We start from the raw sequence: 27,943 nt of genomic DNA, 5'->3' as shown, positions 1-27,943 counted from the left end.
GCAGAGTTGAGTGTCAGAGTGAAGTGGTGTAGAGTACAGTGCTGCAGAGGTGAGTGCAGTGGCATAGGGTGCAAGAGTGCAATGGCGTAGAGTGCAGTGGTTAAGAGGAGAGTGGCATTAAGTGGTGTGGCACAGAGTGCAGTAGTGGCGTAGAGTAGTTTGTTTCAGAGTAGAGTGAAGTGGCATGCAGTGGTGCAGGGTAGAGTGCAGTTGGATAGTGTGTAATGGAGTAAAGTGGTGTACAGTGCAGTGACAGAGTACAGTGGTGCAGAGTAGATTAGTGTGGCGTACAGTGGATTGCCATGGAGTATATGGGCATAGAGTTCAGTGTTGCAGAGTAAAATGCATTGGCATAGAGTGCAGTGTTGCAGGTTGGGGATAGAGTACAGTAGAATAGAATGGAGTTGTGCAGAGTAGTTTGGTGTTGCATGGACTGGAATGGTGGAGAGTATAATGGCAAAGAATTCAGTTGTGTAGAATAGAGTGACGAAGAGTGCATTGGCATAGAGTGGTACAGGGTAGAGTAGAGATGCATAGCGTGAGGTGGCATAGATTGGAGTGGTGCAGAGTGCAGTGGTGTACAGTGGAGTATTCATGGTGTGGTAGCACACTGCCATTACAGACAACACATTTGCAATTGAAATGATCATTACATTTGCACAAACATACAGTTTTACTAATAAAACAATACAGTGCCAGATGAAAATGTGTGAAAGTTGCATTACCTAGTTTAATAATTCGTTTTGATCATATTAAAGTACTGGTTTTGAACACACTTCAGAAATAACAAAAAGTGCTTCATTTGTGTGTTCATAATTCTGATATATTTTTAAATACTTACACAGTTAATTTAAACGTTATTGTTTGCTAGAAAAAACTCTTTCCACCCCCAGTATCCAGCAAGATTGTCACATAAATCCTCTCACTTTGAAGTCAGAGAAAGAAAAGTAAATAAGTGCCCTTGGAAGACAGCGCCTGATATTTGACCTCAGTCTTTGAAAGCACAGCAAATGTGACGAGATAAGAGCAAGATTCAAAATCCTGTTAACAGAAAGAGAGTTTGTGGAAGGATACAGAAAACAGGGTTTAGGCAACGGAAAGGACGAACTGAACCTGGAGAGCTAAAGCAAATAAAGCGAGCTACTGGAAAGCCTGAAGGTGTGAGTTACCTATCACAAAGCCAGTGGTAATCAACGAGCGGAATGCATTCCTAGGTCAACTTTCTGAAAGCCCCAAAGCTGCACTGTCTGGTAGGCTGCAACCTAAAAACAATTGAGAAATCAAGATATCAAATTCTATGAATCCTTGTTCATTGTTTAAAAACACTAACTATAAATGTAATTCAAACCATGATAAAATATGCATGTATTCAAGCAAAGTGAATTATCACAGTGCAATAAAAATTTACTTTGACAACATTGGCATTTATGCTTTTTTATTTAAAACATGCGTATTAATAAATATCACAGGGAGATACCTAAGAAATGGAAAATGTATGACAATTATAATAATGGGGTGCTTAACCAAGAAGAAAAAAGTAGTTCCATAAAAGTGAGCAGTAGAAGGATAGAAGTCAGCCAATCGGGGAGATGGTAAAGAGGCTTTGCTCTTGGAAACACACAATGGGCAAACTGGTATAACGAAAAACACTCAATAAGAAGCAAGCACAAATGAGGGTGTGTATGTATTTGTTTAGCACAAACCTAGCTAAAAGGCAGCAGAGCCCTGGACATGGTTAAGGACTAGCACTTAATCAACAAGTAAGAGGAACATATGTTTGGTTGTGGAAGGTTAATGCAATGTGTTGTAATGTTCTTTGAAGAGATGAATCTTCAGCTCTTTCCTAAATTAGAGCAGTGTTCGGTTGGTCCTGATGGATATGGTGATGCTGCTCCAGATGCTAGGTGCACAGTTAAAAAGGGTCTGCTCTCCTGTTTTTTTTTTTGCACTTCTTAGGCTTCAGAGTGATGGCTGCGAGTGTAGAGAGATCAGCAAAGGTGAACTGGTCTGCATGTTATGCTGGGGTGCTGATCATGATAGCTGTGTTTTATATGCAGCTGGTTTTGAAGACTGTGCAGGCTGGCAATTGGAGGCAATGGCATTCCATCAGGGTGATGTGATCATATATCTTTAGGTCCTGGATGAGACGTGCTGCAGCATGTTGGATGCCTCTAATAAAACCACGAATGGTAGGCACTGGGCACGCTGCATCAACCAATGTTAAGCAGTGAGCAGGCTGTAAGCCTCTGTAAGGTCTTAATAAGCCCAGCATAGGTCTTTGCTCAACCTATAAAAGAGGATTGCCAAGCCAGTGCATGACTATGGATATTAATAGACAGAACACGTGATATAAGGATCTCAGTGTCAAATGGTGCAGACACATTGAGAAGGATAAATGCGTCAGAGCCTACAAGATCCAGGGTGCTGCATTCATAAGTCACTATTAAGAGCGTGTTTTGCCTGCCATGAAAAGATCTGAAGCCAGACTGGGCAGCTTCAAGCAGGGTGTGATTTTTTAAAAATTTAGGAATACATTTGACAATTTACTTTCTTTTCGAGATGTAGGATGGCAATCAGTGGGAATGGCAGGATCAGGAGGGATTTTTTTAAAATAGAAGACTGACTATTCAGTCATGTTTCAGCTAATGTGAGATTTCATTGGGGACCATAGATGAATTAAAGAGTTGAATAATGATGGGTGAATGATGACGGGTACAAGAGAGAGGAGTCTAGGAAGGCAGGAATCTAAAGGGAAACTTAATTTAAAGGAGAGTAATGAATTGCAAACTATATCTAGAGAAAGAGGAGTGAGGTACTATAATGACAGAAGAGTTTGGTGGAATGGGGAAGAGTAGGTCTGGCGACAGATCCAGATTAACGGCTGAAGATCCAGAACACTTACAAATGTGTTAATTTTGTCATGAACAAAGGTTTGCAAGTGTAGAGCGCAATTCATGAAAGGCGGTAGGGGAGTTAAGGGCCAGCAGGTTCAGAGAGCTCTTTATTAATGGAGAAGGCTTCATATTCCGGGTTTATTTGCGTTCAGCATCCTAATAGCAAAGAAAGTGTATCTGGCTGCTTTGATTTGCAGTTTGTAGTTCTGTAAGATGAAAGTTGGATGGTTGAAGAGAATGTGTTGTATGTTCTCTTTAGTTCTTATATAGGATGCTAGGGTTCCTAACTTTCTGTAGAGGTATCTTTATTTGTTGTCGTTTACCTGACTTTTTTAAGGCCAGTCTAGTCCCTTACAGCACTTTAACCGTGACTAGCATTGCTCTTGCTTTGCTCCGTATGAGACGATGGAAAAGGCTTCAAAGCATGACATTTTTAAATCATGTGTGGTGGATGCCATTTGGTTGGATGAAGCAAATATTTAGCTTTTGCCTTTTGCTTGATTAGGCTACTGTGGAGCCCTAAACTTTCCTTACTCGGACTATTGGAGGAATGAGGTGTTCTGCTGACCTCCAGAAAATTGGTGGGAATGGGTTTGCTTTTGACAAAACAAGACAGTGCTCGACATTGGAAATCCTCAATTTTTGATTGAGTGGGTGGGAAAGATGCACACCTGTACCCAAGCTGAAGAGGTAGTGTACATTAGTAGGAGATGTCAACAGAAACACCGGAAAATCTAGTGGCTTTAGATCATCTATTACAGTGGTCCTCACCCTACGTGATGTGTGGTAAGGTGGATAGTTACTCCTAGTTGCCTGAGAAATGTGAAGGGAATTTTATTTGCAACATTAAATTAAATTACATGAATTGTGTACCATGCAGTGGGGTACACAGATGTTTGCATGTTCTGTTGTTTTATTCCTGTGTATCAATAAAATAAAAATCAATAAGAAAATACACTTTCTTTTGTACCTGTTCCCATTTTACCCTTGTTTTCTTCAGCCTTTCCTTCTTTCAATGACTTCCCTTCTAACCCCTTTCATCCATCCCATGGTTCGGTGCCCCGACTAGAGTAGAATGTTAGGTAATGTTGAGTTGGTGGTGTGAACCCCTTCCTGTGGGGCACTTCATTTACGATTCCAGTGTCTGCCTTTCATAACTATGGTTCATATCCTTCTGAAGTTGCAGGGGTGTAAGAGTAAATCTTTCACCCTTACTGGAAGAGAGTACCAAAGTTTTGTGGCTTGCACACTGTGCCATTTATAGTATTCTTCTTGTAAGGTGGTACAATTAGTTATGGTGGAACCCTGGGTGGTCATGTCCTCTCTGTTACTACTCCATAGAAGTACAGGATGTGGGTACTTATGACGCAGAAAATTGTCATACCTAAATATATAACAAAAGAAATATCTTGTGTGTTTTACCGTGCAGATTTGTTGAGAGATCAAGAGGAGGCAAGTCAGTTGATCATCACAGTGTTATTTCATTCACTATTTGCTTAATTCTTTACAAAAACAAGTATTAATATTTTCATTCTCTATCAAAGAAAGGAAAGAACAAATCCCAATTCTCGCATAATCTGAATTGCCTTTTTTGTGAAAAAGCTGTATTCCGTCACCAGTGAATCAGATGATAAATAATTACACAAGTCTTGTGACATAATGTTTGATCGGCAGTAAAAGTTATTTGGGTCATGGAGTTTTATCAGTTTGTCGTTTATAAAAGCAAAGATATGATGAGCCTATAAGTTTTTTTTTTTTTTTGTAGGTTGTTTCTAATAGCAGGGGATCTCGGACTAATAGGTAACCTCTGAAAGGCCACTGCGTTTTTGTTGACGGTGTTCAATCTCTTTTTACTCGGGGGTCTCCTCAGGAATATTGTCTTTTAAATCATTAAGGATAGTAACTTTCTAACTGAATATTCATGGTTAGGCTTCTTTCTGTTTCTGGGTTCTTGCTAGTGCGAGCAGCGGGATACTGGGCTCCAACCTGTGACAGCTAGATTCTGTGGTAATCATACCAAAGTCCTGACTGTGTCTAGGCAGCAAAGAGTAATCAGGACAAGACCGGAAGCGCCACGCACTTTGGGATTTGACGATTATTCTTTGTGGTGATCTCTGTTGATTTGGGTTTAGTTAGAAGACTGGGTGTTTTGTTGATGAGATAGTCTCAATGCCTTAGGCTATGGCATCAAGTGGTATTGTGACTGAGCCTTGTGATCAGGGATGAAGAGGGCGGAATTGTTCTTCCAAACTTGCAGTCATATTATTCGGCGACCCAATTATTTTTTGTTAATGAATGGGCTGTCACAACACAACAAAGAATTCTTACTCATGGCAGATCGATGGGTGACCTGAAATGATAGGTTTGCCAGCTGTGTGGCAAGGGTTGGCTTGCTACACTCCAGACTCCGACAACCAATGTAGTCAAGGTACAGAGCAGGCATTGGGGTGGCATATGCAGGAATCTTACACCTCCATGGGTGTCATTTGGCATCTTGGGAAAGTAAGCCCTGCATAAATATATATTCCTTTTTTATGTGTGTTCTTGATAGTGACAGGCGTGGTATAATTAGGCACTGGGGAGGTGTATCTGTCCCAACATTCGAAATATGGGAATTTAGTATGGATTGGTGCTTGAGGGCTGAAGAACTGGTTTATAAGGCATTTAGTTACCCGTGCAAATTTGAACAAAAATGTGGGGTCACTGGAAAAGTGTCAATGACTAGATGGACTGAGGTGACAAAAGGTAAATGTGGGGATCTGCCATTATTAAAACTCAGGGGAGCTGGGCCTATCAACATTGTCCGAGAATTTGTGCATCAACGAATATATGGCGGAGGGTCAGGAGTTAATATACTTATTTACTTGCTTGAGCTAGATAATGACCAGATTTGTAAGCCTTGTGATTTGTCTTTGTACAGTTTTCTGTTCCATATTATAAGAAATAATATTATACGAAATCTAATAAAAAGATTTGTTTAAGTATTGTGACTGCGGTGACTCAGAGGTGGTCTCCTAATCAGAGGCGGCAGAGGGGAGGGGAAAATAAAAAATAAATGAATAAAAGAAAAAAAACACCTGTTTCGTACCGACACAGGTTTGTCTCCTCCATCCTCGTGAGGGAAGCACACAGGCTCCCAGATTCCCCTCAGCCAATCATGATGGTGCTGTCACCAGCATGACAGCAGCTTCGTGATTGGTGTGAGCGGCCTGGTTCGCCATTCACAGAGGGAGTGCCACCCTGTGCACTTTCTCCTCGGGCTGCGCAATACAGCTGGGAGAAGACATGCAAAGTGTGCATGTCTGTTTGGCCATCCCAACACAGCCGGCCAAACACGGGCGCACTTATGGTGCACAAACCACTCCTCCCTCCAGCCCACCCTAACCTGGCTCAGCTGCAAAATAAAATGATAATAACTGCTTGTTATTATCATTTTATTTTTTCTTCTTCTGCTTGAAGCAGTGAGGCAATGCTCCTCCGCCTTAGCGATGGATCTGCCCCTGCTCCGAATGGCGGACCTTCGATAGTATTTTATAGAGTTCTTTAGTGATACAATTAGCAGTGCAAATATTTCACTAGTAGTGAGACCTTGGGATTTTTGATGGCGACTTTGTAAATCTTGTTGACTCTTTGTGGGTGCATTGTTGGAGGTGTGGTGAAAATAACACGCATGTGTACTGAAGTTTGCACATATTCATTCAGCACAGGATGCAAAATTCAATGAGCACCCCTCTACAGCAGTGAACATTTTATGCTAACCCATCCCCAATAGTCATAACTTTTATAGGCTTTCTTTATATATTGCTGCACATGAGAGTACACATGACAGAAACCAAAACACAAATTATCGGGTAAACAGCTTTCTCTTGAGCAGAATGAAAAAGATCCTTGAGAAGTATACAAGAATTCTGATGGATACAGCTACCTGTGGATTCCTCACCTATTGAATACTCCCATTGCGCCAGCATTCGACGGTCACCTTTGACTCGACGTCGGAAGACTTGGGAAGTTAGTCCCACCGTCTCTCCCCAGCCGCCGACGCCGTTAGCATCTCCAACTTCCCCGACTTCACCGATGTCACCTGTTCATCCTCCTTCGGTGTTCGAGGTTCCACGGCCTCAGGTGTTTTCTCCGACCATACAGACTTCGGGACTGGCGTCGATGTCACCTTAGACCCAGGCACCTCAGTACCCGGCTTTCCCGGCCCCTGGAGCTGATAGTTCCGCATTCTTGAATGCAATGTTCTCCATCTTCCAACAGATGGCTCCAGGTGGTGGACCGGCTGGTCCTTCAGGCCCTTTGGCCTTCAACATGGGTGCTCCGGCTCCACTACGACCGGGACCCTTTATGCCCTTTCTTCCCTTGGGAAATGTGGGCTCGGTGTCAGCGCCGGTGGTGTCGGCTCCTGTGGCGTCAGTGTCTCAGCCAGCGACACCGAGTAGACCTCCACCGGCCCCGGAAAAGTCTTCTGTCCGTCCTACTCCTCGTTCGGCGCCAAAGACATCCATGGCGCCGTTAGATCCGGCATCTGATGGATCCGAGGAGTGGCGTCAAGCTTCAACATCTGCTGACGCCATGTCGACGCCGAGGATAGAGGAGAGACTGCATTTGAGGAGGCTTGCTCTTCGCTTCCTTGAAGAGCAAGAATATCGGAGGCAGACATTGGAGGAAGGGGAGATTGAGGACTCTCGTGAAGATCTCCATGGCTTGGACACGGCTAGTGGTCTGGACACCTCTCCAGAATGGGACTTGTCATCACCTGGAGAGTACACGGAGGAGGCGGCGACTTTTCATTCGGTCATCAGAAAAGCGGCTGACTTTCTGGATCTCCCTTTGCCGGTGTCTGAGCCCAAGCCAAACATCTTGACAGAAGTGTTACACCCTGCCTCAACAACTGCGGAGCCACTTTTGCCTTTTAATGAGGCGCTGTTGGATCCCATCATGGAAATCTGGAAGAAGCCGGTGTCATCTTCGGCGGTGAATAGATCTGTGGCTCGGAGATATCGAGTTGCACCTGCTGACCCAGGCTTCCTTTCCAGGCACCCAACACCTGAAAGCCTAGTGGTTCAGGCTTCTTGCTCAGCCCGATCTGCTCCAGGATCCTTTCCAGCGGTGCCCTCAGATAGAGACTCTAAAAAGATGGACATATCATCAAAGAAGGCTTTCTCGTCATGTAGCATGGCTTTGAAATCCACCAATGCTACGTGCATTTTAGGGAGATACATTTATGCCCTGATGGACGAGATTAAGTCGACGCATTCTGAGGTGCCTCAAGAATTATTGAGCCTGGTATCTGATGTTCAAGCAGCGGCAACCCAGGTTATTCAATCTGGGTTAGATACGACCGACTCTGTTGCTAGAGCTATGGGTACTGCTGTGGCTACAAGGACGCAAGCCTGGCTTCGTAGCTCTGGATTTTCCTCTGATGTACAATCGACCCTCTTGGACCTTCCTTTTGATGGTGATAGGCTTTTCGGCGCCAAGGCTTATTCAGCTCTAGAGAGGTTCAAGGAGAGTAGGGCCACTGCCAAGTCTTTGGGCTTGCAAGCCTCTTCTTCTGCTTCCTCCAGATTTTTTAGGAGGTTTCAAGGATTTGGTTGTGGTGGTTCCTCCTCCTCCTCCTCCTCCTCCTCCTTTCGAGGAAAATTCCAGCATCAACCCACCTCTGCTCTCTCCTATAGATCTTACAGGGGGAGGGGTAGAGTCCGTACCAGGGGAGCCACTCAGCAGCACTCTGTCTCTTCCTCTTCCTCTGGAGGGGTGCGGCATGGGAAGCAGCCTTAGACTTCCGCCAATTCCTTCTCACTCCACTCCTGTAGGGGGGAGGTTATTGAACTTTCTCCACAAGTGGGAGGTTATAACATCAGACTCCTGGGTTACCGGAAGTGTGAGGAAAGGCTGTGCCCTACCCTTTCGGGAGTTTCCACCCCCCATCCCGCCCGCCCTTCCTACTGTTCAGAAGAGCATCTCCTGTTGCTAGAACAGGAGGTTCAAGTCCTCCTTTCAAAGGGTGCGGTGGAGTTGGTTCCAGAACAGGAAAGGGGTCAGGGTTGTTACTCAAGATACTTTCTGATCCCCAAGAAGGATGGTCGGTTGAGGCCAATCCTGGACCTGAGGATCTTGAATTGGTTCCTCAAACAGGAAAAGTTGCTGACCCTAGCTCAGGTGCTTTTGGCGCTGAACGATGGAGATTGGATGGTGTCTGTCGACTTACAGGATGCTTATTTTCATATCCCGATTCTCAAGTCGCACAGGAAGTATCTCCGTTTTGTGGTTCTCCCGTTTGGTCTTACTTCAGCACCCCGAGTCTTCACGAAGGTGATGTCGGTGGTTGCAGCAGAGCTCAGAAGGAAGGGGATAGCAGTTTTCCCTTATCTGGGCGATTGGTTGATCAAAGCCAAGTCTCCGTAGCTCGTGCTGCTTCACCTTCAGTCGACAACCCAGTTGTTGTTCGACCTGGGTTTTTCGGTGAACGTGCCCAAATCTCACCTGGAGCCCTCTCAGCGCCTCGTGTTCATAGGGGCAGTACTGGATACAACATTGAGTCGCGCCTTTCCTCCGCCTCAGCGGATTCATGACATTCAGGCGTTGGTTCCAATGTTTCAAAGTGGAGCGGTCATTACGGTCCTCAAGGTCCTACACATGCTCGGTCTGTTTGCTTCTTGCATTCTGCTGGTCAATCACGCTCGCTGGCACATGAGGGCTCTTCAGTGGTGCCTCCGGAGGCAGTGGTCTCAATACAAAGGGGATCTCGAAGGATCAGTAAGGATCTCCAGGGACGCTGCTGCGGATTAAAAATGGTGGATTGCGGACGGCAACCTTTCCCAAGGAAGGCCGTTCTCGCAGCCTCCGCCGGTGACCACAGTAATAACGGATGCTTCCACTCTAGGGTGGGGAGCTCATCTGGGGGACCTGGAGCTCAAAGGTCTTTGGTCTCCAGTAGAACAGATGTTTCATATAAATCTGTTGGAGTTGCGGGCTGTACGTCTTGCACTCAAGGCCTTCCTCCCGTCCCTTCGCGGTCAGTCAGTTCAGGTCCTGATGGACAATACTACCGCGATGTGGTATATAAACACGCAAGGAGGAGTAGGGTCGTACCTTCTCTGCAGAGAAGCTCTGCGGCTTTGGTCCTGGGCAAAGGTCCATCAGATTTGTTTGGTAGCAAATCATCTGGCCGGAGTCTTGAACGTGCGTGCGGATGCTCTCAGGCGACATTTCTCGACCAATCACGAGTGGCGTCTCCATCCGGATCAAGTCCGTCTAATCTTCCAGATGTGGGGGTTTCCTCGGATAGATCTGTTTGCCACCCGGGAGAACTCGCACTGCCCGTTATTTTGCAGCCTCCTGTATCCGGTTCAAGGAGCATTGGGGGAAGCGTTTCAGATGACCTGGTGCGACCAGTTGCTTTACGCGTTTCCCCCCCATACCCTTGATTCCTCGAGTTTTGAGGACAATTCACCAAGACTGGGCCCAGGTCATCTTAATAGCTCCGGATTGGCCAAGAAGGGTATAGTACTCGGACCTTCTCCAACTCTCACTGTGCCCTCCGCTCCGTCTCCCTCTCAGGGAAGACCTCCTCTCACAGTCGCAGGGGCAGGTTCTACACCCCCACCTCCAGAGCCTGCACCTTCATGCCTGGAGATTGAACGGGGCAACCTGAGTTCCTTTTCTCTCCCGCCTGATGTAGTGGATGTTATTTTATTGGCCTGGCGACACTCCACTAAATCTATCTACGCTAATAGGTGGGCTAAATTTGTTTAATTGGTGTGGAGAGAAGCAGATTGATCCCTTACGTGCCCACTTATCAGATATCTTGTCTTTTGCACTTTCTCTGGCGCAGAGGGGTTGTGCAGTGGCTACAGTCAAGGGATATTTATCTTCCCTGTCAGCCTTTCTATGTCTTCTGGACCAGCCTTCTCTATTCAAATCCCCTATAGTACTTAGATTTTTAAAAGGTCTTATTAACAAATTTCCTCCCACTCCTTTCATTATGCCTCAGTGGGATTTAAACCTGGTTCTGACTTTTCTTATGGGCGCCCCATTTGAGCCTATGCATTCTTGTCCCTTAAGGTTATTGGTCTCAAAGACTGTTTTCCTTGTTGCGATTACTTCCGCAAGAAGAGTGAGTGAGCTGCAGGCTCTGTCTGTCAAACCCCCTTACACATCTTTTTATGGGGATAAGGTGGTGTTGAGGACCAAGGCTGCTTTCCTACCGAAGGTTGTTTCACCCTTTCATATGGCCCAAACGATTACTCTTTCCACGTTTTATACTCCACCTCATCCTTCGAAAGAAGAAGAGAGACTACACCGCTTGGACCCGAGGAGAGCGTTAAGCTTTTATGTGGACAGAACGAGGGATTTCAGGCTGGAGGATCAGCTCTTCATCGGGTACGTGGGAAAGAGGAGAGGAAAGGCAGTCCACAAGAGAACACTCTCCAGGTGGGTCATTCTTTGCATTAAAATGTGTTACTCTTTAGCAAAGAAGGAACCCCCTGATGGTACAAGAGCTCATTCCACCAGAGCTAAGTCGGCCTCTTCGGCCTTGGCTAGGGGTGTTCCTGTGGTCGACATCTGCAAGGCTGCAACTTGGTCATCCCTCCACACCTTTGCGAAGCATTATTGCTTGGACTCTGAGGTTAGGAGGGATGGCCATTTTGCATGGTCAGTGCTGCAGGATTTTGTGGTTTGACCATTCAGGCACCCACCACCGAGTGCGGTACTGCTTTGGGACTCTATTCAATAGGTGAGGAATCCACAGGTAGCTGTATCCATCAGAAGAACGAGTTACTTACCTTCGGTAACGACTTTTCTGGTGGATACATTAGCTACCTGTGGATTCTTCACGGTCCCACCCGCCTCCCCGTTGCCTGTCTGGTCTAACCAAGTTATTCTTGGGTGTGCTCCTCTTGGTTGTTGAGGACGTGTATATATACTGTATATATATATATTTATTTTTGTATTTATTAAAAAAAAAAAAAAAACTTGAGTTCTTGAAATGATGTATTTATCTTGAATGTCATTAAATATTGTAATTTGATTATTTATCTCAATGGCCTATTAGTCTCAGGCACGTAAAAAATGTTGGTACTGACGTCGGCACGTCGGCGAGGACCTCTTATTGCCTGTATGACGTCAGATGGCGTCACGTGGGCAATTGTGACGTCCTCGTCGACGTGCAGAAGCTAGGAAGAAGATTTCAGTCGAATGCTGGCGCAATGGGAGTATTCAATAGGTGAGGAATCCACAGGTAGCTAATGTATCCACCAGAAAAGTCGTTACCGAAGGTAAGTAACTCGTTCTTTTATGCTATCAGACTGAGCTGGTCATTTTCGAATCCTCAGCAGTGCCAAATACGAGTGTATGGCTGAAAGGTCAGATGCTAGAGAACAGAACAGATTATGGATAATATGCACACGATTTCAAGAGCAAAATCACAGCAAATGAATCAGTATGGTGGCAATATGTAGTTCATTTAGTGCCCTGTTTGTGTTGTACTGTTAGTGTTGTAGGGCAAGAGTAGGCTGTTTTCTTATTTATTTCGTCATTCATTCATGGTGTCAACGTTTTTCCTTTTGGCTGTGCAGACGTTTTGTAGGGAATTATTTTGTTCTTCCAGTTGAAAGTGTTTTTTCATCGGTTATTTGTTCCAAATTTGAGATTGCAGTCAGGTTAGCTTCTAGTTCATCCCTTGATGTTCGTTCCATTGCCTTGTTTCTGATAACAAAGATTTTGAGCTTCCAGATAAGTTATGATGCTTTTGGTTGAGACACTGTGAGTCTGTCAAAGTAGATTTTTAGGTCACAAATAATGCACAGCTTAGCATATTTGGTGGATATGTGTACGACACTTTGGAGACGCTGATGATTGAAGGTCCTGCATGTACCGCAGGGACTGTAGGTGCACCACAGGGAGCCAGATGATTTGGGGGGGGCGGGAATATAGTCAACAAAGCCTGGGTGAAAGCCGACACTTCAGCTGGGTGAGCACTATTGACTGGAAAAGTAGTGGTTTGGCAGTGCCAGACAGGCAACTGGAACAGCACTGGCCATGAACATTATGTGGGAACAGGATGTGACAAAGTACTGAAAATGTTGTTAGTATGCCTCACTGTGTATGGTGTGTGTGTGGAAGGGTGGGTAGCATGCTTCACCATGTATGGTGTGTGTGGAAGGGTGGGTAGCTTGGCGCACTGTGTATGGTGTGTGTGGAAGGGTGGGTAGCATGCACACCGTGTATGGTGTGTGTGGAAGGGTTGGTAGTATGCCTCACTGTGTATGGTGTGTGTGGAAGGGTGGGTAGTATGCCTCACCGTGTATGGTGTGTGGAAGGGTGGGTAGCATGCTTCACCATGTATGGTGTGTGTGGAAGGGTGGGTAGTTTGCCGCACTGTGTGTGGTGTGTGTGGAAGGGTGGGTAGCATGACTTACCGTGTATGGTGTATGTGGAAGGGTGGGTAGCATGCCTCACTGTGTATGGTGTGTGGAAGAGTGGGTAGTATGTCTCACTGTGTATGGTGTGTGTGGAAGGGTGGGTAGCATGCTTCACCGTGTATGGTGTGTGTGGAAGGGTGGGTAGTATGCCGCACTGTGCATGGTGTGTGTGTGGAAGGGTGGGTTGCATGCCTCACTGTGTATGGTGTGTGTGGAAGGGTGGGTTGCATGCCTCACCATGTATGGTGTATGTGGAAGGGTGTGTAGCATGCCTTACCGTGTATGGTTTGTGTGGATTGGTGGGTAGCATGCCTTACCCTGTATGGTGTGTGGAAGTATGGGTAACATGCCTCACCGTGTATGGTGTATGTGGAAGGGTGTGTAGCATGCCTCACCGTGTATGGTTTGTGTGGATTGGTGGGTAGCATGCCTCACCATTTATGGTGTGTGTGGAAGGATGGGTAGCATGCCTCACTGTGTATGGTGTGTGTGGAAAGGTGGGTAGCATGCCTCACCATGTATGGTGTGTGGGGAAGGGGGGGTAGCATGCTTCACCACGTATTTTGTGTATGTGTGTGTAAGGGTGTTGTCTTTATTTTGAACCTGTATGTGAAGTGTTTCCACGTCGTGGGTGATGACTTCAGTGGGGCATTTTTCATGTTATTAGATGCTCATATATCAGTAATACAAACCCTCATAGATGGACCGTGCCTCTTAAAAGAAGTTTATGTCAACAGAAGTCCCAGTCGCCCATGGACTCTCTCAGCCAGCACATAGCATTTGTAGTACAGCGTACTGCTCTTGTGCAGTCAGCAGTGGTTTACATTAGGAAGTAAGATAGTATTTCAGAGATGGAAGAGAAACCCTAGATGTGGTCAAACACAATTTGTATCAAGCCACAAATCTGGTTATTCATTATTCCAAAACCAGCCATCTTGTTTTGAAACTAATATTTGCAATATATAGGACACGCATTGTTTTAATGTAATTTTTTTAATATGTTTATTTTTATTAGATTTAAATGTGCTCAACTTATACATAACTGCATGTTGGAAATGGGGTTCCTGCTTGACTAGGGTATGCACCTCAGCCATGCAGGGACCACTATTATAGTCAGGGCAAGATATCCCCTGCTCACCCCCTTGGTAGCTTGGCAGCATCTGCACAACACTACTGACACAATTAGTATACCACAAAAGAGACTCTACAACAGGTTATATAAAGATATGCTGTATTGCACACAACATCATTAGACCAAACACGACAAAAGCTTACCCAAGCAGTGGTCAGAACATCACACAGGTTACTAGTTCTCTGTGAAAGCAAGAAGTCGTCAGATAAACACATCAGTTACTATTATTTTGCACCACCAGCAGTAGTCAGGTCATCATTATCACCTGAAATACACGTTAGAATAAACACATTATCAGGAAGGCCAAGACATCATCATGAATGCGCATAAAATGAAGCATTCCCATCTGGCACGTCCGGAGAAAAACATCATGGAAGAAATATTACTGTGAATGTCACAGGGTCCCCTGAAACTTTATTTTCACATACAGCAACTCAAGGGCACGAAACTGTGCAGTAGATAATGACTACAGCCTAATCCCCTGTGTCAGGGTCAGGAGCTCCTGCCCTCCTACTACTAGAAATGAGGTGCTCTACGGAGAGGCAACCCCGTTCCTCTCCAAAGGGTCGCCTCGGAAAACACAGCCCCCGCTGTCTGGAGTCACCCTCCACAGTGACCACCCAACTAACAAGGCTCCCCCGGGGCCACAGGTAATTCTGCTGTGGGGGAGAAGGGAGCCCACACTCAAGCTGGGCTCTGCCACACACGAAAGGGGAGGGGGGCAGCTGTACTCTCCTGTATGGCAGCTGCCCCTCTCTTGCGGTGAGTGCGGTAGAATGTTGTGAGCCTCCTGGCTCCACAAGTCATCCGCTGCTCTCTGGAAGCCATCTGTGCCCTGGAGGGATGGCCGATATCCCTGTCAAGGACACCACAGGCTCCAGGTGGACGAAGCAAATGCAGCCTGTCAGACCTTCTGTCTTTCTCCCTCGGGTGCTCCCGCCGAAGAGCAGTGCTGGTACTTGGCCTGGGTGACTCTGGGGGCACAGGTACGTTGGTGGCCTCCTCTTCTTGCCCACATAAGCTGGGTAGTCGACTCACGCTCCCGGTACCACTCAGGCCACGGCTTTGAAGACACCTAAGCAGGTGCCTGCTTGTGCCCCAGGGGCACAAACGGAGGTGCGCTTCAGTTGTGCTTTGGGGAAAAAAAAGCTGTTGTGGGCTCTGCTGCCCTCCTTCCCCATGGTCTTCCTGAAAGGGTGGGAGGAGACAGCCTAGGCAAGGGCCCACAGCTACAGGAACAAGAGGGCTGCTCTCCTCACGCTCGCACTGGTCAAGGACAGCAGTCTCAACGCACTGAGTCTGCAGGACACGAAAGTATAGCGCTCCGCAGGCACCAAGTTTGCAGAACCAGGGACAGCAAATATCCACCAGTATTCATGCACCAGCCCCCGGGTAGGACACTTGTTTGGGGGGGGGTGCAAAAAGCAGCAGTAGTGGTTAGGCAGACCAGCAACACATAACCAACAGCCCTACTGCCGATCTTTCTTTGCAGCTGCACAGCGCTCGGCCGAACAAAGTCAGAGAGCAGCTGGCAGAAGGGCAACACACAGAAGAGCAGTCCAGATGAGTAATTTGTGTAGTCCACCAGTCCAGTTTCAAAAGTGCTCTCCCTCTCAGGGAGCAAGCCCCTCCTACTTATACTCAAAAATGCCTTTATTCAGGGGGTATCTTCAAAGGAATCCTTTCAGGTCAAGTACAACACCCTTTCAACCCAGCCCTGTCTCCTGACATCAGTAGGGGTTAATCAGTCCATTGTGTGAGGCAGGTTAGGACACAGCTTATTCACGTGTAAGGTGTGAATGACCCTCCCTCTCCCTGGCCCAGAAAGCCCGTCAGTGCAGACACCTCTTCTGTCACACCTAGCCCTTGCTGTGTTATGCCTGTCTGGAAAGTATGCACCAAGTGGAGCTGTCACTCTGCCTCAGATGTGGACTGGAGTCAGGCTGCAAAAGCACTAGAGTTATAAGCACAGAGAATTGCCCACTTTTCTAAAAGTGGCATTTCTGCAATGGTAAGAAATAAATCCACCTGCACCAATAAGCAAGATTTCTCAGTACTATTCCAAACATACTTAACATGCCCACACTATTCTTCAGAGATCAGAAGATACCACTTAGAAATATGTTAGGGCATTTCTAAATCACTCCTAGGAGAGGAGCAGCACTCACAGTAGTGAGAAACTAAATATGCTGTTTGTCACTGCTAGGACATGTAGTACATAAAGACATCTGTCCTACTTTTTACATAAACAGCACCCTGCCCTTTGGGCTATCTGGGGCCCACCTTGGGGGCGACTTAAGTGTAGCAAAAAGGGAGTTTAGGCCTTGGCACCCCTGCAGTGGCAGGGCTGAGACAGGTTTGGAAGGCTACATCTGTGGGTGGCGCAATCTGCGCTGCAGGCCCACTAGTAGCATTTAATTTACAGGCCCTGGGTATATGTTATACCACCTTACAAGACTTACAGGTAAATTAAATAATCCAGTTATACCCAGTTGTAGGGAAGAGAGCACATGCACGATATCACTGATTAGCAGTGGTAAAGTGCCCAGAGTCCTAAAGCCAACAAAAAGAGGGTCAGAAAAATAGAAGGAGAAAGGCAAAAACGTTTGGAGATAACCCTGCAGAAAGGACCCTTTCCAACACTCCATAAGTATTGTAAATATAGATTTTAATGGTTGTAATTCAAGTGCCAGCCTGCCTAGAGCAGTTCCTTGGGTGGCATTGTCTGACAACAGAACAGCACAGTTAGCGCCCAGCCCACACTTTTTTTTTTTTTTAATACTTTATCATTTTCAGTTGTCAGTCAAACAAGCTACGCAGATGTTAACATGTAGTGACACTCCACACACATGAAGCCTATAGGGGATGCTGAAGTGAGAAAACATCACCTGGCAATCAGACAGTGATCCATACAGTGCACTGTGGCAGTTAACTTAAACTATTCGCAAGAAACAGTTTGTGCACAATACAGTATGTAAGATACACAGGAAACATGCCATTCAGTATCATCCTGCTCGCCATTTGCGTCCAGAGATGATCCCTTAATGGCTGCCTTGTGTCCCTAGGTCTAGAGGCAAGAGGTTGTAGGAAGGCATAAACTACCCTGGTAGTGTCACAGAATATCATATCACGGAGTAATACATATCAGAATATGTCACGGGCCTAGGCAGCAGTGGTTGGGGGTCGTCCGCTACCCCAGTGGAGAGCTGTTTGCCCCTTAGCCAGCAGTAGAGCAGCCCACCCTTGATGTCACTTAGAAGCATTCGCTGGTGGGCTGACATTGACCAGGAAGGGCTTTGTCTTCTGCTTGCTGAACATGATCATTTGGGCATCATCTTCACAAGCAATATAAAAAGTATTTTCTCCTTCCCACGGCCTCAAGCATTACAACCTCAGAGCTGCTAAATGTGATGGAAAGTGTTTCTCTCCCAAGGCGCCTTGTTTGTTATCCTGAAAAGTGCACTATTTATATCCACCGAGATATTTATTTCCACAAGCAAAGCCATCTGAAAGTAATCATTAACGTGTAGTATTACGTTTCTAATCAGTCACATGTAACATATTATTTTTGTGCCCATTAATCTCCTAATATTGTTTTTCGCCATTAACGGTAACAAGTCCATTATGCATTGTGCTGTGTATTTCTCATCCTCGTTTGTTGTGAAAGTTGGTCTTCTCAGCGGTGTTCCTTCTTTGCCTCTTGGCATCGCATAACTTACATTTGGGGAACCCATCTATTGAAGACTCTGGTTCGGCTCTGCTCACCCTTATATATTTCAATTCAAAAGACTTTACTGGCTTTTCTTTTTCCTTTGCTTTCATTTTTTCTCTGTTTATTTTACTAATAGGCTTGTGCTTTCCCAGACGTATACACTGTCCCTCTATGTTTAGTTTGCCTGCGCCATCCATCAAACTCATTTTATACCAACTCTGTCATTTATAAATGTTGAACTCCCTTTTCTTACTTCAATGAGACCCTTTCTGTCTAAAATCTCTTGTTTCTGGGTTGTCCACTTGTACACTGCAAAATCCTCAGGCATGTTCACTACAGGCTGTTGGTCAGAAACATTTGATGGTTACTTTTGTGAAAGTAATCACGTGTAGAAGAGCAGAACACGTCGGGTATTGACCGCTGAACGCTGTAACCCTTTACTGACCAAGGGCTGCTCTCAGGTTCGATCAGACCCGGTCACTTGGGAATCTGGAACAGCGTGTTTTCTCTCCTTCTCACTATGGCTTCGCTGTTTTAGACCTATTTGTTGTCATTAACCCGAACTAGAGAACATGGCACACATCTTTCTAGCAGTGGTAATGACGTAGTAATTGTGGGCCAGAATGGCAACCAGTTTTATGTTTATTTGTCTTATGTACTTTAAAATGTGTTGTAAACTTTTACACTAAAGTGCCAGAAAGAACGCCTGGTTAAATCAATCAATTACATTATAAGTAACTCCCTTTTGTGGTCTGTCCAGCTAATGGGAAAAGTGGGATTAATAAACTATTGGTGAGCCACAAAGACCACCTGTTACTGGTTCACGGTTAGTTCCTTGACTGATGAATAAAGGAACTGTGGTGCGGACTACAGTTTGCAGGGTTCAATGTGAGTAACTCTTGCCTGAGGCAAGACTTAATCGGTAGATTAGATCCAAGATTTTATTCCACTTGCATTTGTGATTTTGGCTTCGAAGCTTTAAATCGTACATTACACACTTTAGAATGTCACATGTTCCTGGACAAGCAAAATGATACATTGTGAAGATGTCAGTAGCTTCCCACACTGGGCTCATGATCTATCATCAGGATAATATGTGATCAGTCCTGGGGTTTCATTTACTCAACTCACAAGTTCTAAGTGTTTTTTGGTTCACCGCAGCTGAACCAGGAACAGCGCAGCACTGGAAACATGGTGTTCCAGTGACTGAGGTCCACCAGGACTGTTCCTGCTCGTAATGTTTATGATGTTTGTTACTACTCTGCCTTATTCTTGTCTTTCACAGTGGGTGTTAGTTTGCCATTTTCTTTTTCCACATTCTTCTATTTCTCTTCCTCCATCTCTAACCATTCCCTCTCTTCTTGCCTTGTAGCTGAATGAAGAACTAGAGAAGTGTGAACGGGAGAGTGCTGATCTGCAGGAGTTTGCTAACACCATCTTGCAGCAAATATCGGATCATTGTCCTGACATCCTGGAGCAAGTGGTCAATGCCTTGGAAGAGTCATCTTGACCTTCCAGTACTACTGAGAGAGAGCATCGTACCTGCTCGCGTTGTCCAGGGAGCCTTTGGAGAGTGCAAGATACGTGAAAGGGAATTAAATCAAGAATATGGAGCCAAAACAAACTGAAACTTTTGGTCTACCTTTTACCAAAGCACAGCTCCAGCTCCGATTATCATCCCTCAAGTGCTTCCAGTTTGTGACTGTGGCCATAAAACTTCAACTTCAAAACTGCCTTTCTAGTGTTAAAGTACATCATGAGTTACGTTGGCCTACGCCCAGATTGTGATGCAAACTGCCAGAAACCTGTAGTTCATCAGATGTGTTGGTTATTTTAAGAGTCAATGTATTCTCAAAAGTAAGATGTTAAACTTTTGATGATGAATGCTTTATATATCCCCTTTTCTTGGAACAAGCTCTGGCACCAAGGAAGCTGGCTTTTTATGACCTATAGTGCATTTCTCTTAAAGTGAGCCTGCTCGAAGGCCTTTAAGAGATCCTGGCACAGATGTAAAAAGGGGCGCTGAGCTTGTGCGCACACACTTGTCTGGAAGCGGCCTAGTCACTAGTCTTTGACACTGTTGCCTTGAATGTTCACGGACGCCGTACAGCCTCAGACACACAAGTCTCTTATGGGCCATGAAAGTGGATGAGGTATTATCTGCCAAAGGTTCCCCGTCGGTAACTATATTAAGATGTAATCTATGTGAATAGAATGAGCATTGAGAGATACGCACTTTTATTATCAACATTATGAACACCAAACATGGCTTGCTCCGGAAAACAAACAGTTTTCTGCTTCAAAACCAGCTAGTTCTGGTACAGTGCGGGTTCAGCAGCCATCACCCAGTTTGTGTCCCGCCACTGAGTATACCAAGAGACAGGACCTGAATTAGGCTGATTGAACATTCCATTAGACTACTGGAATGATTGCATCACTGCACATAGAAAAAAGAATGACTTGAATGTGACCTGTTACACAGTGCACTGAATCCCTTTGTCCTCAATCTTGCTCAGATCTCCGATATTATTCCAGAGCTCATACCACAAAGCAATGGTAACCCAGCCATTTGCCGTCTCTTGTACAATGTAGAGGTAAAAAGAGACTTTTATTGGTTTGGCATGGCCGTGCTGACATAATGGCATGGAGCTTTAGCGTTGTTGGTCTAGTGCTATCCATGCAATGCGCCCCTTCTTCTTTCAGACCAAATAAAAAGGCTGCCCTCAATTCTGCGCTGCTTGCTTGCGTTTTCCACTGCCTTTTAAAGTAAAAAGGCAAAAATTTAGAAAGACACCACCCTCCTACAGATGAAACATTGCTTCACCTAATGCTGTAACTTAAAGACGATAAACACAAATCCTGTGAGCCTTAACCATTACTGCATCTCAGTTCTGCCATATTTATGTAGGTATTCACTCCTTAGCTCATGCCATAAGCCTTCAATGAACTACTGTTCTAATGCCATTAGTTTCAGAGTTGCGTCCCCTAAATTCAGCTGTGAGTCTAGCGCTGCGTGTTAAGGGGGATCTGCTCCAAACCCAAAGATTACCTTGTCAAGCATTGGTACAAGAGATAATGATGCGTGGAATTGATTGTTTTTCTGTGGAGGTGTATGGTGATTGGAAGATAACTTTCCAGGCGGTGTGTAGTCTGAAGGGGTTTAAAGGCAATTCACCAAAAGCTCTTTGCACTCTGCCTTTGATTAGGTGTCTCACTATTAATTCTGTTGGAAATGGGGGTGGATGATCATGGTAATCTGGAATCCATGCAGTACTGAGCTGATGTAACTCAGAGCAGAATGAACGTAGGCCACCCATGAGCAAGGACAAGTGACTCCTGCCATTTACATTTTGGCATTGCGGATAATCTCTTTCTTGGTGATGGAAGAGCTGGGCTTCTGGTCCTCGTCTAGTAAAGGCTGTCATTCTCCAGCAGCCTGACGGTGTGGATGCCTGGATTCCTGTAACAGTGTGCTGTGAGGCTGTTACCAGTGACAGAAAAAAGCATGCAAGGTCTGGAGGTGCGCTCAGGAACCTGAAGGTGTGAAGGGTGGGGAGTCTTTCCATGAGCTGCAGATCGGAGGAATCTGTGGTTCTGAACCTAGAGTCGCATGGTTTGACTCGGATCCTGGCTGCAGGTGAAGTTCATGAAATCACACAGAATGTCCCAGTGAAAAGCACCAACAGCAAGGCAAAGGGTGGAGGACACTCCCACTGTGACATGTCCTGGTAACGTGAGGATGTCTTTGTTGCTAAGGGTCACTCAGTTTCAGAAAATCATGTCTTTCAAATGTGTCACAGCAGGAAGGCACCACTAGTGGACGCATTTCCGTGACATACCGTGTCTCGTTGAAGCATAGGATGCTGCAGCTTGGCAGCCGGGCCTGGCTGTGCTGATGGGGTGCTTCTGGAGGAGCAAGTCTCCTTGGTCCTCCCAGGAAGGCGCGCAGACGGGGTGACTGCACCCATCTCTGAGTCATGCCTCCGAGCGGAAGGCCGCTCACCACTCGTCTGCACGGCTTGATAGGGGCCTGGGTTTACGAGGCCGCCCTTGTTCATACTTTCTAATTCCTCACACTGTTGAAGCGCTCGTTAACCCGTCGGTCGCGCAGGGCCCTCTCCCACCACTTCTCTTTCAGCATCTCGTTATTGTCTGCGGCCGGCTTTCCTCACCAGCTGTAAACCAATCTCCCTGCGCGGAGAATGCTTGGAATGCCCCTTATCGCAGCTCCAGTGATGACTGCTGCCTGGGCTGCTGTCCTCGGATGGACCGGAATAGCTGCTGCAGCGACTAGGCCAGGGGGCGACATGGGGCCCTATGAAATGCGACTGTTGGGTGTCCCTGCAGTTTGCAGTCAGACCCTTTGTCCCCTTGTTTGCCTTCCTGGCAATGAAGGAATTACCCCTTCCTCTGTGAGCAGCTGAATAGCCCTGCCTTTGAGGGGAGTGGGAGCCTCCCCAAGCCCATCTCCATCTCAGGACGCTGCTGTGAGCTTACTGGGTGTAGGCTTCTCACTCTGACGACAGTCACTCCCCAGGGTTACACGTCGCACCTTACCAGGTGGAGGAGATTTCTTCTCTTTGTATCATAAACGCTCATAAAGCGGGCACTTGGTGCCCTGAGACGTCCCTCCTCACTCAGCGCACATATCTTCCCACCCATTGACTCCCTAGGGAAGCAATGGAACATTTGAACGTGAATCTGCAGACCATGATCCTTAATTAAGCTCCTATCACTAGTGGGAAGGTTTTTAATAGATCAGAAGAATCTTCCAGAGGGCTACTGCTTTGGAGCATTAGGAGTGAGACAGGCTGCTGCCTACAAGTCAATGCTCATATCGCCCACCATCTGGTTAAACAATTAGGGAATAAGATAGCTTTTAATGTCTTTTGTGGCATTGATCTCCCATTGTCAGAACGTAACTAGAAAGAGAATGCTTTGGTAATCCATACCCCGGCAGGACCCAGGATTCTCATTCCTGCTTGCTAGGCTTTGCATGGTAGGTTTATACAGCTCAGCGAAGGGTCAGTGGTCACCAGACGCAAGGGGCACGTCTCTTTGAATATTAACCATGGCCGGATCCCAGACATCAGTCTTGGACTACAGCGGCTGTAAGATCGTCATTTCTGACTTTTGGTTGTAAAATGCTTGCCTGCGTCAGTAACACCTGTGTGGGCGTGTTGAGTCTATGTGGCAAAGCCTGAGGTAGATCTGAACATGCTCGCCACTCCAAACTCGATTTTCCACCTCTCAAAAAAAAAAAGGTGCTAACCTCTTATGCAGCAGTAATGAAGTCCTTCCCGTGCTGTCATCGGGGCTAGGGGCATTGTTACCTGCACATGATGTTTTCGCTCTGGTTGCAAAGGGTCCTGAAATCTTTTTTTATTATGAAATTGGATCACTATAGTACTTTTTACTACTACCCTCCTGAAATATAGCTGGTAATACAGATGTGGTGCTATGACACAGGCAAGTTAACAAAGGTATTAGGTTCTGCAGTGAGTAGGCTATCCTTTTATCGTCCCCTGCCATACTCAAACTTTTATTATACCCAGCACTATTGCTTAATACAGCTTGGTACACATTCAGTTACTGCGAGTCACATATATATATATTTTTTTTAAATAACTTAATTGCTGGAATATGTTTGACTATTCTTGGGCCATTGGGCAATCATGCCTCGAGTCGTTGTGTTAAGTGTTTGTTTAAAGTAGTGCTTTGTATGCCCATCGAAGGGAAGCAAGGACATTCAGAGTGTGGCTGCGTGGTGTTTGCCTTGTCGTATGAAGTAGAAGACAGCTGTCCAACTTTGACAGACAGCAGATTAAGTGTTTGTGGCAGTGTGGCAGGCAGGCACTCCAGCTCATACTGTACAGTGCATGAGGTGACTTGTGGAGGCCTGTGCTTGTCTGAGATTGCTTCTACCCTTCTTCGGCACACAGCTCTTTGCTGTTTTGCAGTGTTAGATATTAGTTCCCTGCCATAACTCCCGCACTTGTTTCACTCCAGTACCCTCATACATAGTCCATGATTACCTCGCAACCACCCTTCAAAGCAACCAAGGCAGTCGTTATGGCGCCAGCCCTTCATGCCCCCTTTGGGGGCCCTTTTGGGGCCCCCTTTGGGGGCATGAATTTTCTACCCGTGCTGCAATATAGAATGAGACTATACAAATCAAGGCAAAGTGTCAAAGAATGTATCCGCTCTGCACAAGTGTTGTGTCTCCATGCACTACATCCGGGCCTTTATGGACCCTGCGTCTGCCAAGCTCCCAGGAATACAAAAAGTAAAGAATTTGTTGGGAGTATGCTAAGTTGAGTGTTTTAACGTTTTGTTACAAAAGAATGTCAGGCCAAAAAGAAAAGTTTTCGAATAATAGTTCACCCTATGGACTTCCTAGTGTGTTGAAAAATGCAAAATATCCTTTGATTTAAAAGGAACATAAAGTGTAACTCAAAAGAGGAATGGCTGCAAAAATACACTACAGAGAATCTTTTTGAGCAAAATGGCTGATTGCTGCTGACTTTTTAAATGGAAAAAACTTTTTAGTGTCAAAAAAACTTTAACACAACAACAGACTCTTTTCTGGTGTGTTTGACGAGTACTGTAAACCAGTCATTGGTATTCTCCTGGCTTTTTCAGGGGGGTTCTTTTTCTTTACTTCCTTTCCATTCTGTTTCATGCTTGTCAATATTGTCTGTGTGGTCTTAAGACTGGGGCAGTTACCAAGGATATGTGTTTGTGTCTGTATTACATAAATAAAAAAAACTACAGAGATAGAATTGAAAAGCTGCAGAAAAAATGACATACAAAAAGGAATTCAAGCTATGAAGCAGCAAAGGTCCTATCTTCCGGCTCCGCCCCGGGTTCCTCTACACAGAGGCTCTGTTGACAAGAGCTTTACCTCCAGCTAGTTCCCATAGCTAACAGCCTTTGTAAATGTAAACCATTGCTTGAAATTGGTCCAGGACACGAGTTCATACATGCTCAATATCTAGTGTAGATTTAGAATCCCCAATTGCCTTTTGGAACAAGTTACTAATCTTACAAAGTATATAAATATTATTTAGAGACTATATAATAGATTAAAGTTACAGAGCACTACGTTATGAGGATGAGGAGGAGTCCTCTTATGTTAATCTAGTGTTGCCTCCTGTCTACGTTTTACCTCGCCCCACGTTCTCCGAATGTTAGAGTTCATTCGTGTTGTAAGAACATGGTTGGCTACAGTCAAGTGTTCTTACCAGCAGAATGCTCCAATAGCAGTGCTTTCAAAGAATCGACAGCAGACTGCTGTAATGGCAGGAGTTCTTTTAAATGGAATTTTTCCAGGAATGTCCCAGAACTCCCTCTGAGTTGGCCGTCCTTGTAACATTTTTGTTGTGTGCCAAGGGGAAACCCTAGCTTCTCCCCATCTCTGTTATTGCCTTTGACTTATCAAGTGAAAGGGACGCAGCTAGCCAGAAAAATCTTAGATCTTCAGTGCGTCGCGCAAAGTCCTTCCTGGACAGAGGCCTTCTAGCAGATGCACTTCGACATAGGAAATAAAAAGGTGATTGTGCTGTATTATCTCTGTCCTTTTGTGCCCACCTTGAAATTGTGTTGCTCTCCTATATATCCTTTATTTGGTCTTAGACTTGCCTTGGTTATTCAGTGGTAACATGACTCCCTAACCTTTCATTCCAGGTATATATAATTGTACAAGATACTTGACTCACCCGACCAGACACGAGTGCTTTTGGTTTCCCAATAATCCTTCTTTCCCAATTAGTGCACAACCAGTTTCAAACAGAATCCCACAAATACTATAAAGGCTGGTAGTGGAGCTCGTGGCGATGACGTCGGCACCTAGGCAGCCTAGAAACACTGGGTTCCCTCCCACCGCCGAGGGAACCTGCACAGAAAGGTATTCCGCTCATCACAGTCCAGGCTGAGCTCATAGTAGCTTAGGAGAAATGTTTGCACTTTAGTCGGGGAGGAGGTCGTCTTCAGTTACAGTTGGGCGCATAGTTTGAGTTCCTCTCGGGAAACCCCAGGAGCAGAAGGAAAAGTTTGTGTCTCCACTCAGAGCTAACATGCTGCCTTCACTTGTATGTATTTTATTGCTGGAATCGTGTTACTGAAAGGATTAAGAAACTGCAAAGGAAATGGTGTTATATTCAACCTTTTTGCCTTGATAATAGAAACACTTTGTTCGTTTTTTTTTATTCACAAACTAAAATTCATCAAGAGATTATAAAATTATTTAAAACACTGATGCGTGTGTTGTCTCTTGTTTAGAATCGAAGCGTGTGACATGCAACATTTATTGGGCACTAATTTGCAGGTTGGATTCCGCCCCCATGAGTTTCTTCTCAATAGATGTTATTGCAAATTGACTGTTGGTTGGTGTGTTAAGAGGTACTTCAATCTTGCCCTTCTGCCCCCTAGCACAGGCACTGTGGAGTGCATTGCGCAGTTGAAAATAGTGAAAGAATTGTGCGCAAGACCTACCATAGTGGTCCGGCAGTTCTTGAATGGACATTAGGAGCCCCCTTCACGAACATCGGCCAGGTATGTAATACCTATGCGGTCCCAGCTGGGGAAGCCCTCCAGCTGCGACACCTCTCTTAGCCAGGCACCCGCCACAACGGTGTCATATCTGTAAGGCGGCGAGTCCCCTGGAGAAGACGCAGAGTCTCCAACAGAGCAGCAACACTCTGGTAGAAGGGGGGCGCCGACGAGGGTATGGCACTACCATAGAGTATGTCCATAAGCCTGTCAAGGCCCAGGTGATATAGTTAGTTTGTATGCTGGACCATCCCACCCTCCTGTAAACCACTTGTTCACCGGGGCCAGATGCAGCACCAGATAGTAGCCATATAAGTCCAGTTGCGAACAGAGGCAAAGGCCACCCGGTGGCGTCCATTCGCCCAGATGGAGTGTGTGTACATATACTTTACACGTTTCCTCTGAGATAAGCCTGACAGCTCATGCCAAGCTACCAAGGGGATGAGCAGGGATTATTTTATGTGGCTCCCTTACCCTGACTAAAGTGAGGGTCCCTCTTCTTGGAGAGGGTGCAAACTACTGCCAACTAGATATTCCATGTCTAACACTGAAACATTGGGATCATAGCATGAATATCCCGACACACTGTAGGGGTGGGAAAGAAATTTGGGCAACTGGGTCCAGAATGGCTGTGAGAAAGGGAAACCCTCTGCACCTGCTGAAGATGGGATTTGGGCAAGTTGATGGAAAACCTGCCTTCAGCTTCATTAGATACAGGAATACGTGCATTCCTGACCTGACATGACCTCAGTAAAGATACAAGGGGTGGCACAAGTCTAAAGGGCAGTTTAGTAAACGGGAAGTGTTTTTACTCCACCACAAAGTAAAGGGACTTCAAAACTATGGGATCAGTACATGTAAATACCACCTTTACCGGACACAATGCTACCAGTGTACCCAATTAGCACACGCCTAGCAGGCAGAAAACCTAGACATGGTGGAACTCCCGGAATATGCCCCACTAGAAAGGAGGCTCCTTATGGGCAAAATAGAAGAGAAAGCAACATCCCAGATATACAGAATCCTGAATAATAATATGCCTGACAAACTCGGGGTCTGAGAGAAAGGTGGGAGGACGTCCTGGGGCCCCTAGATGACACTGACTGGAATGCCGCCCGTGAGGTGGCCATCCATATCTGACTGTGATTCATACATTTTAAAATCCTGCATAGGATGTACTACGACAGGGAGAGGCTACATACAATGTGGAGGGCCTCAGATCTGA

General features: G+C 45.8%; 1 protein-coding gene across 8 annotated transcripts in view; it reads left to right on the top strand.

The window, feature by feature from the left end:
- Positions 1 to 26,423, top strand: part of ERC1 (ELKS/RAB6-interacting/CAST family member 1) — a 1,341,708-nt gene extending 1,315,285 nt beyond the window's left edge. For 7 of the 8 annotated variants that reach the window (XM_069228108.1, XM_069228104.1, XM_069228110.1 and 4 more), the window contains one exon: positions 19,541 to 19,820. In XM_069228108.1, the coding sequence (XP_069084209.1) occupies positions 19,541 to 19,678 (138 nt within the window). In that variant the 3' untranslated portion in view covers positions 19,679 to 19,820. Of the gene's footprint in view, positions 1 to 19,540 lie in introns of all 8 variants that reach the window. The other variant, XR_011202236.1, reaches the window with a different exon arrangement.
- The last annotated feature ends 1,520 nt before the right edge of the window (positions 26,424 to 27,943 follow it).

This window comes from Pleurodeles waltl, chromosome 4_1, assembly GCF_031143425.1.
Source record: "Pleurodeles waltl isolate 20211129_DDA chromosome 4_1, aPleWal1.hap1.20221129, whole genome shotgun sequence".
Taxonomy (NCBI): Eukaryota; Metazoa; Chordata; class Amphibia; order Caudata; family Salamandridae; genus Pleurodeles; species Pleurodeles waltl.
The sequence above is the reverse complement of the archived record's forward strand: the minus strand, read 5'-3'. Positions and strand labels throughout refer to the sequence as shown.